This window comes from Epinephelus moara, chromosome 23, assembly GCF_006386435.1.
Source record: "Epinephelus moara isolate mb chromosome 23, YSFRI_EMoa_1.0, whole genome shotgun sequence".
Lineage (NCBI taxonomy): Eukaryota > Metazoa > Chordata > Actinopteri > Perciformes > Serranidae > Epinephelus > Epinephelus moara.
The window spans coordinates 9165258-9171412 of NC_065528.1; the positions used below are offsets into that span (position 1 = coordinate 9165258).

General features: G+C 40.3%; 2 protein-coding genes across 2 annotated transcripts in view; one reads left to right on the forward strand and one right to left on the reverse strand.

Moving 5' to 3' along the window:
- Positions 1-1793, reverse strand: part of pmpcb (peptidase, mitochondrial processing subunit beta) — an 11293-nt gene extending 9500 nt beyond the window's left edge. Inside the window, exons 1-2 of the mRNA XM_050036389.1 lie at positions 1649-1793; positions 1190-1327 (exon numbers count right to left, since the gene is read on the reverse strand). Of these exons, the coding sequence (XP_049892346.1) occupies positions 1190-1327; positions 1649-1732 (222 nt within the window). The 5' untranslated portion in view covers positions 1733-1793. The remainder of the gene's footprint in view (positions 1-1189; positions 1328-1648) is intronic.
- A 1498-nt stretch (positions 1794-3291) lies between these two features.
- Positions 3292-5341, forward strand: phax (phosphorylated adaptor for RNA export). Its single transcript, XM_050036170.1, has 2 exons — positions 3292-3485; positions 3655-5341. The coding sequence occupies exon 2, from the start codon at positions 3662-3664 to the stop codon at positions 4871-4873; it is 1212 nt and encodes a 403-aa protein (XP_049892127.1). The 5' UTR covers positions 3292-3485; positions 3655-3661; the 3' UTR covers positions 4874-5341.
- The last annotated feature ends 814 nt before the right edge of the window (positions 5342-6155 follow it).

The window sequence follows — 6155 nt, forward strand, 5'->3', positions numbered from 1 at the left end:
CCAATAGGAACAAGAAAGGCGTTTGTGTGCATAAATGAGTAAAATAAATTAACTAAATTAATGAATTGAATCAGTTTCAAAGTACCGGTATTTTCCAAATGCAGTATAGTACCATTTGGAATACTCTAGTATCGCGGTACTATTTTAGTACTGGTATACCGTGCAACACTAGTTAAGACTCTACCATGCAAAGTGAAAGCCAGATATCAACAACATCCAGAAACACTGCCCACTTCTCTGGACCTGAGCTCATCTGAGATGGGCTGACACAAAGTGAAAGAGTGTGCTGTGGTCTGACGAGTCTGCATTTCAAATTGTTTTTGGATATCATGGATGTCACTGTCAAAACTTCAACAGTAGGGGCCTCAGTTCCCAAACATTTACTGAGTGTTGTTATAATAAGGTAATGTAACAAAGTGGTAAACATGCTCCCGTCCCAACTTTTTTAGAACGTGTGGCAGGTATTAAATTCAGAATGAGTGCATATTTACAAAAAACAAATGGAAAAAAACAAAAACAATCAGTTTATCTGTTTAGAAGAATCACCAACTAGAAATCCAGTTATTTCTTACCACTTCTTAAAGTTGCTATCCTATAGATTGTAGTTTGTCTGTATGACGAGGCTTAGTTGCACTCAAGTCCTGAGTCAAGTCCCAAGTCAAGACTGACAAGTCCCGAGTGAAGTCCCAAGTCCTAAACTTAAAGTTTAAAGTCATAAACAAGTCATAATGTCCTGTTCACCAAACGTGATGCCATTTTAACAACATAGTAATAATGTATATATATATATATATATATATATATATATATATATATATATATATACATATATATACATATATATATACATACATACATGAATTACAAAAATCTTGAATGCTTTTTAAAATTTGCATTTATTTCCTAAACAAGTTTGTTAGAACAAGTACAACTGAACTTATTCTTAAAAAAGTAGCGCAGACATTGTGCCGTCATCGCATATAGCTCTGTTAACCAGCACTACAGCAGAATGACATTTGTATGTTTCTGTCTTGTCAAGTTGTATATTGTTAAAGTCGTAAAACAGTAAATAAAATATTTTGATATGGTATACAACATTGCCGAGAGAGAGAGCGAGAGAGAGAGCGAGAGAGAGAGAGAGCGAGAGAGAGAGCGAGAGAGAGAGAGAGAGAGAGAGATTTTAACCTACTGTGCAGGTGGTAAGCCCAGAGTCCTCAGAGGCCACCCGGAGTCCATTCTCTAAAGTGGTCACCTTGGTCTCAGGAACATTTAGAGCCACCTGGTGAGCAGCCTGAGTAGCTAAGAGCCTGTGAGATCCAGCTGTGAGCTGCAGGTGGAGGACACACAGGAATTAACAGCCGGTCATGATGATACTGCAAATTTAGGACAGTGACGTAAGCTGCTACCAGCCGCCTGTTAGCGACAATTCCCCGCCATTGTACTGTATTACACAAACCAAAAGTCAGATTTACTTTTAGAAATTATCTCACAATAACCGCGCACGTCGCAGCTGTAAGCTAACGGTAACTGTTAGCAAACACTGAGACTGACAGGACGTGTCGCGGTGTTTGTCCTTGGTTAGACGGTTTTCTAATAACTGTCGATGGCGTTTTGTATTAAAACACTACTGTAAACACAATTTTCTTACCCTGCTTAAAGAATTTGTCTTCAGTATGTGTCTTTGAAGGAGATATCGCCCGGCAGACGTGAGGCGCTGTAGGGACGTCGCCATATTGTTTATCCGTCACGTTGCGAATGTGTCGTTTCACTGACGCAATCTTACGCTACATCCGCCGGGGTGACAACATTATTTTATTAAGAGAATAAAAGCCAGAACACTAAATAAGTCCTACAAAAGTCATAATATAAACAAGTTATAATGGCAAAGAAGAAACATAAAATAAAGGTGGATGAAAAAGATTTAAGAGGGTATATTTACATTTAATCGATGGGTAGTGGATGTAAACTGTGAGCACTTTGCTCATTTAACTAATTGTATTCTCATTTACTACTTTTATCCTCACTTTTACTTTACAGTTAATTTCTAAATTAGTTGATATTCAAATCTAAAAAGCAACTGTGCAGTAAAATGTTCCACATTTCTATAATATATTGATTAAATTCATAATCAGTCTTAGGGACTGTTCCTTACTTCAAATGTGGGATGTGAAACAGGGGAGGCATATAAAAAAAAAAAAATTTAAGCACTGAGGACGGACTTGTGTTTTGTTTTTTTTGTTTGTTTGTTTTTTAATTCTGGGAGATACAACTTTAAGTGGTTGTATTTTGTATTCATTCTAAATACATTTTGAACCCCAAAAACCCACCGGTGGGCTTGAAAGTTTTTTTTTTTTTTTTTTTTTTTTTTTTAAATGTCGTCATGATTACACCAGCCAGAAACTGTAAAAATACAAAATTCTCGTCAGATTTTCAAATTTTCGATGGTCCTTTAACAGATCATGTGGGATGAATGCTTTCATGAGGAAACATAACCATACCTACAGTAAGTTAAAATATTGATATTTCATCAAAATCCCTTTATTCCACATACCTGCTAACTGTTTGCACTAACCACATCCAGTAACAAACATTAGATGCTGTGCTCGTGAATGCGTGGCAATAGTGGAAAAAAACATATATATGTGTCTCCAGGACACATATACTCCAGGATTTTGTTTTCAGCATTTGTATTTTAAAAACATTAAATCAATTCAAACATCAAAGGGTACATTTTTTAAAAATCTCAGAGCAGCCACCATGCTAAGTTACTGATGTTACTCCAGCCACTGCTGCCACCCTTGTTTATTTGCGGCTTATTTGGGAAAACAATTATATTGCTAATGCCAGCTACATACTCTAGGAGAATTTGCATTTTGCTTTAGCAACGACATGTTTGTTTTAATGATATCTGTCACTCCCTCCATACTGTTTGCTTGTTGCATTGGCTCCGATACCTACTTTTGACATGAATATAAAAAATATAAGTTTTTTTTTACGGTGGAGGCAAGGTCAAGCATTTTCCACCAGTCATTAGGGAGGCTCAAGTAAAAATATTTGTTGTTCCAGGGAGGGTCAAGATAGAAAACAATAACAAAGTCACACCACAGCCACCCCCTCCTCTTGTTACCTACCAACAGTCCCTTACATGTAGTTGAATATGTATTTGCAACTTTTTTTTGATGATATTAAATATACTTTAGTTTATATGCTTTGTTGGTGTTTATGCATGCTCAGTATTATTACATGAATAAAGTGTTTATTTCGAAGTCAACATTCACGTTTATTCTGAAAGGGTCTGACAGTGGGACGGCGGAAGTGTGGCTTTAGCCTAGCGCGAATTTTCTTCTATTTTCTTCAGAGATCTCAAGTTTGACTATTGATTGACAGCCTCCTCATTTTAGTTCACAGTGAGTGGAAGAGCCAAATAAAGCAAATATACATTTCACGCAGAGCAGAGGGTCAACCGCCGTGTCAGATATTTGAAGGTATTTCTGTTTTAAACTCAGTTGTTTGATTAACACCTGCCGTGTTTCATATTAAGTTCTGTATATAGCTAGCTGCTAATGTTAGCTGTTATAGCTAATTCGTAGCCTTAACTTTAGCTGATGCGTTGAAACAGCAGTCAACAGCCTTTATCTGTGGTGTGACTTCCAGGCAAGAAATGGCGCATGACGGAGATCTAATGGACGGTGATCTGGAAGATGGAGAGATCTCCGGGTCTAACTCGGATACTGAAATGGGAACCGCCGCCGCAGCACCAGCTCGACCCCAGGTTCCTCCAGCGTTTAGCGGCCAGTCCTTCCAGAACAGAGCCGCTGCCCAGCATCCAGCCGCCGCCTACCGCAGCACCAGTAGGACGGTGGAGTCCAGCGACAGTGACCTGGACTCTTCGGACGAGGAGGCGGCTGTTTGGCGCCGGAAACGCCAGAAAGTATCCAGTGCTCCCCAGCCGCCTGCCTGTACCGCCCGGCCAGAGCCGACCCGCATGCCCGTCCCCGGCGCCCTGGGAGGCCGCAAAGTGAACAACATTTGGGGCTCTGTGGTCCAGGAGCAGTGTCAGGATGCCGTAGCTGCAGAGCTGGGCATATTTGGTATGGAAGGTGAAGTTAGCATGTCCAGCAGAAATGTGGAGACTTATAACTTTGTCCTGGCCCGTAAGATGATGGAGAAGGAGAGGGAGATGGAGAAAGAGTCGAATGAAGGAGAGGAGAACATGCTGGACGCCCAGCTGGAGGAGTACATGAGGGAGAGGGGAGGAGGTGATGCAAAGAGGAAGAGGCCAGCTAAAGAGAGACTAGGCCCCAGGGCTGAGATGGACATCAAGGGTCGGTATGAGATCACAGAGGACGACCCTGAGGATAAGGTGACGGATGAAATCGCACACAGGCTGCAAGAGCCTAAAAAAGACCTGATAGAGCGCGTTGTTAATGTCATTGGTAAGAAAAAAGCCATAGAGCTGCTCGGAGAGACTGCAACACTGGAGGAAAGTGGTGGTGTGTACACCATGGACGGCAGCAGGCGACGGACACCTGGTGGGGTGTATCTCAACCTGCTGAAGAACACACCCAGCATCAGTAAGTCCCAGATCAAGAAGATATTCATTGAGGAACATCAGAAGGAGTGCAAGAATAAGAAGGCTGCCCAGAAGAGGAGGCGGCACATGGTGGCCAAGAAGATGAAGCAGGCCATCGGCACGCTGAACCTGCAGGAGCACGATGATGTCTCCAGAGAGACTTTCGCCAGTGATACCAATGAGGCCTTGGAGTCATTGGAGGAGGCTGCAGAACAGGAAGAGGAGGGTCAGGAGGAAGCTGCTGTGGGCACTGAGGAGACACCAGTGGTCTACAACGCTGTAGACCTGGAGGTCTTCTAATGGTTGTCTGAACTCTGGGAGGTTTAAACAGGGACATTTAAGATTAAAGTCAAACGCAACACTGAAAGCACTGTACAAGCACTGTCTCTGCTGAGTACAGAATCTCACCTGAGTGTCCTTTTTTTTTTTTTTTACCTTAGTAATAAAAGGAGAGATTTTGTTAACAGAAATATGGGTTTTGTTTGGTACAGCGTGGATTTGTAAACACAATTAAACCTTCTGCAAGTTAGTGTGATTTGTGATAAAAATGTTGTTTTCCTTTAAATCAAATTCTTGATGATCAAAAACTCACCTAAGTTGTTGAGGCGTATTGGAGTAAGTGAAGCACTCTTGTTGATTTTGAAATATAGTAACTTTCTTTGTTGTAATTTCCATCTGGAAATAATGAGGTCTTGATATATTAAATTAATTTCTGTGATTGTGGAATATAAATAAAGGTGACTCGGGTAAAATTACTTCAAACAGGAATTTGATTGCTCACTTTTTTTTAATGCTGCTCACTGTAAGACAACTAAATTTAAGGCTAATAATTATAATTGTGATAGAGATTCGGTCCCTGATATCTGAGTTTTCACCAGGTCAGGATGGTTGAGCTGATTATCAAAGAGAATTATTATTTTTTGTACATTAAAGCTACAGTTGGTAACTTTAATAAAAAATAACTTTTTTCATATTTGCTGAAACTGTCACTATATTCACACAACATTAAATGACCAAGATAACCCATATACTCCTGCCTACTCTATTGCCTTCTAGCATTTCTATTGGCCTTACCAATCAGAGCCAAGTGAATCATGACAATCACTGCTTGTGAACTACACTCAAACTGTCCAATATGAATCAAGATTGTGTAACTGCATTGCCTATTTCTCAACTCAAATGTTTTCAAGAACATATTTTAGTGTACTGTTTAGCTGTAACATGAGAAAGTTTGTGACCCAGCCACCATGTTGGATACAGTTAAACTGAATACCAAGCACCACCTACCAGCTGGACCAACTGTCTCATTTAACAGCTAAACAGTACACTAAAATATGTCCCTGAAAACATTTGAGGTTAGAAATAGGCAATGCAGTTACACAATCTTGATTGATATTTGATCAGTGCTGCCTAGTTTGACAGTTTGACCACAGTTCACAGAGTGATTGAGAGCTGCTTTAAAGACTTCTCAGCTCTGGCTGTTAGTTGCTGACCGCACCACAATCTGACTCTAGTAAACGCTATTAGAGACAGTAGAAAGAGAAGGAGGGGCATAATTTTTTTCCACAGACTATCTGTCTCA

Coding starts and splice junctions, on each gene's coding strand:
- phax (XM_050036170.1), top strand. CDS start 3,662: ATGGCGCATGACGGAGATCTAATGGACGGTGATCTGGAAGATGGAGAG.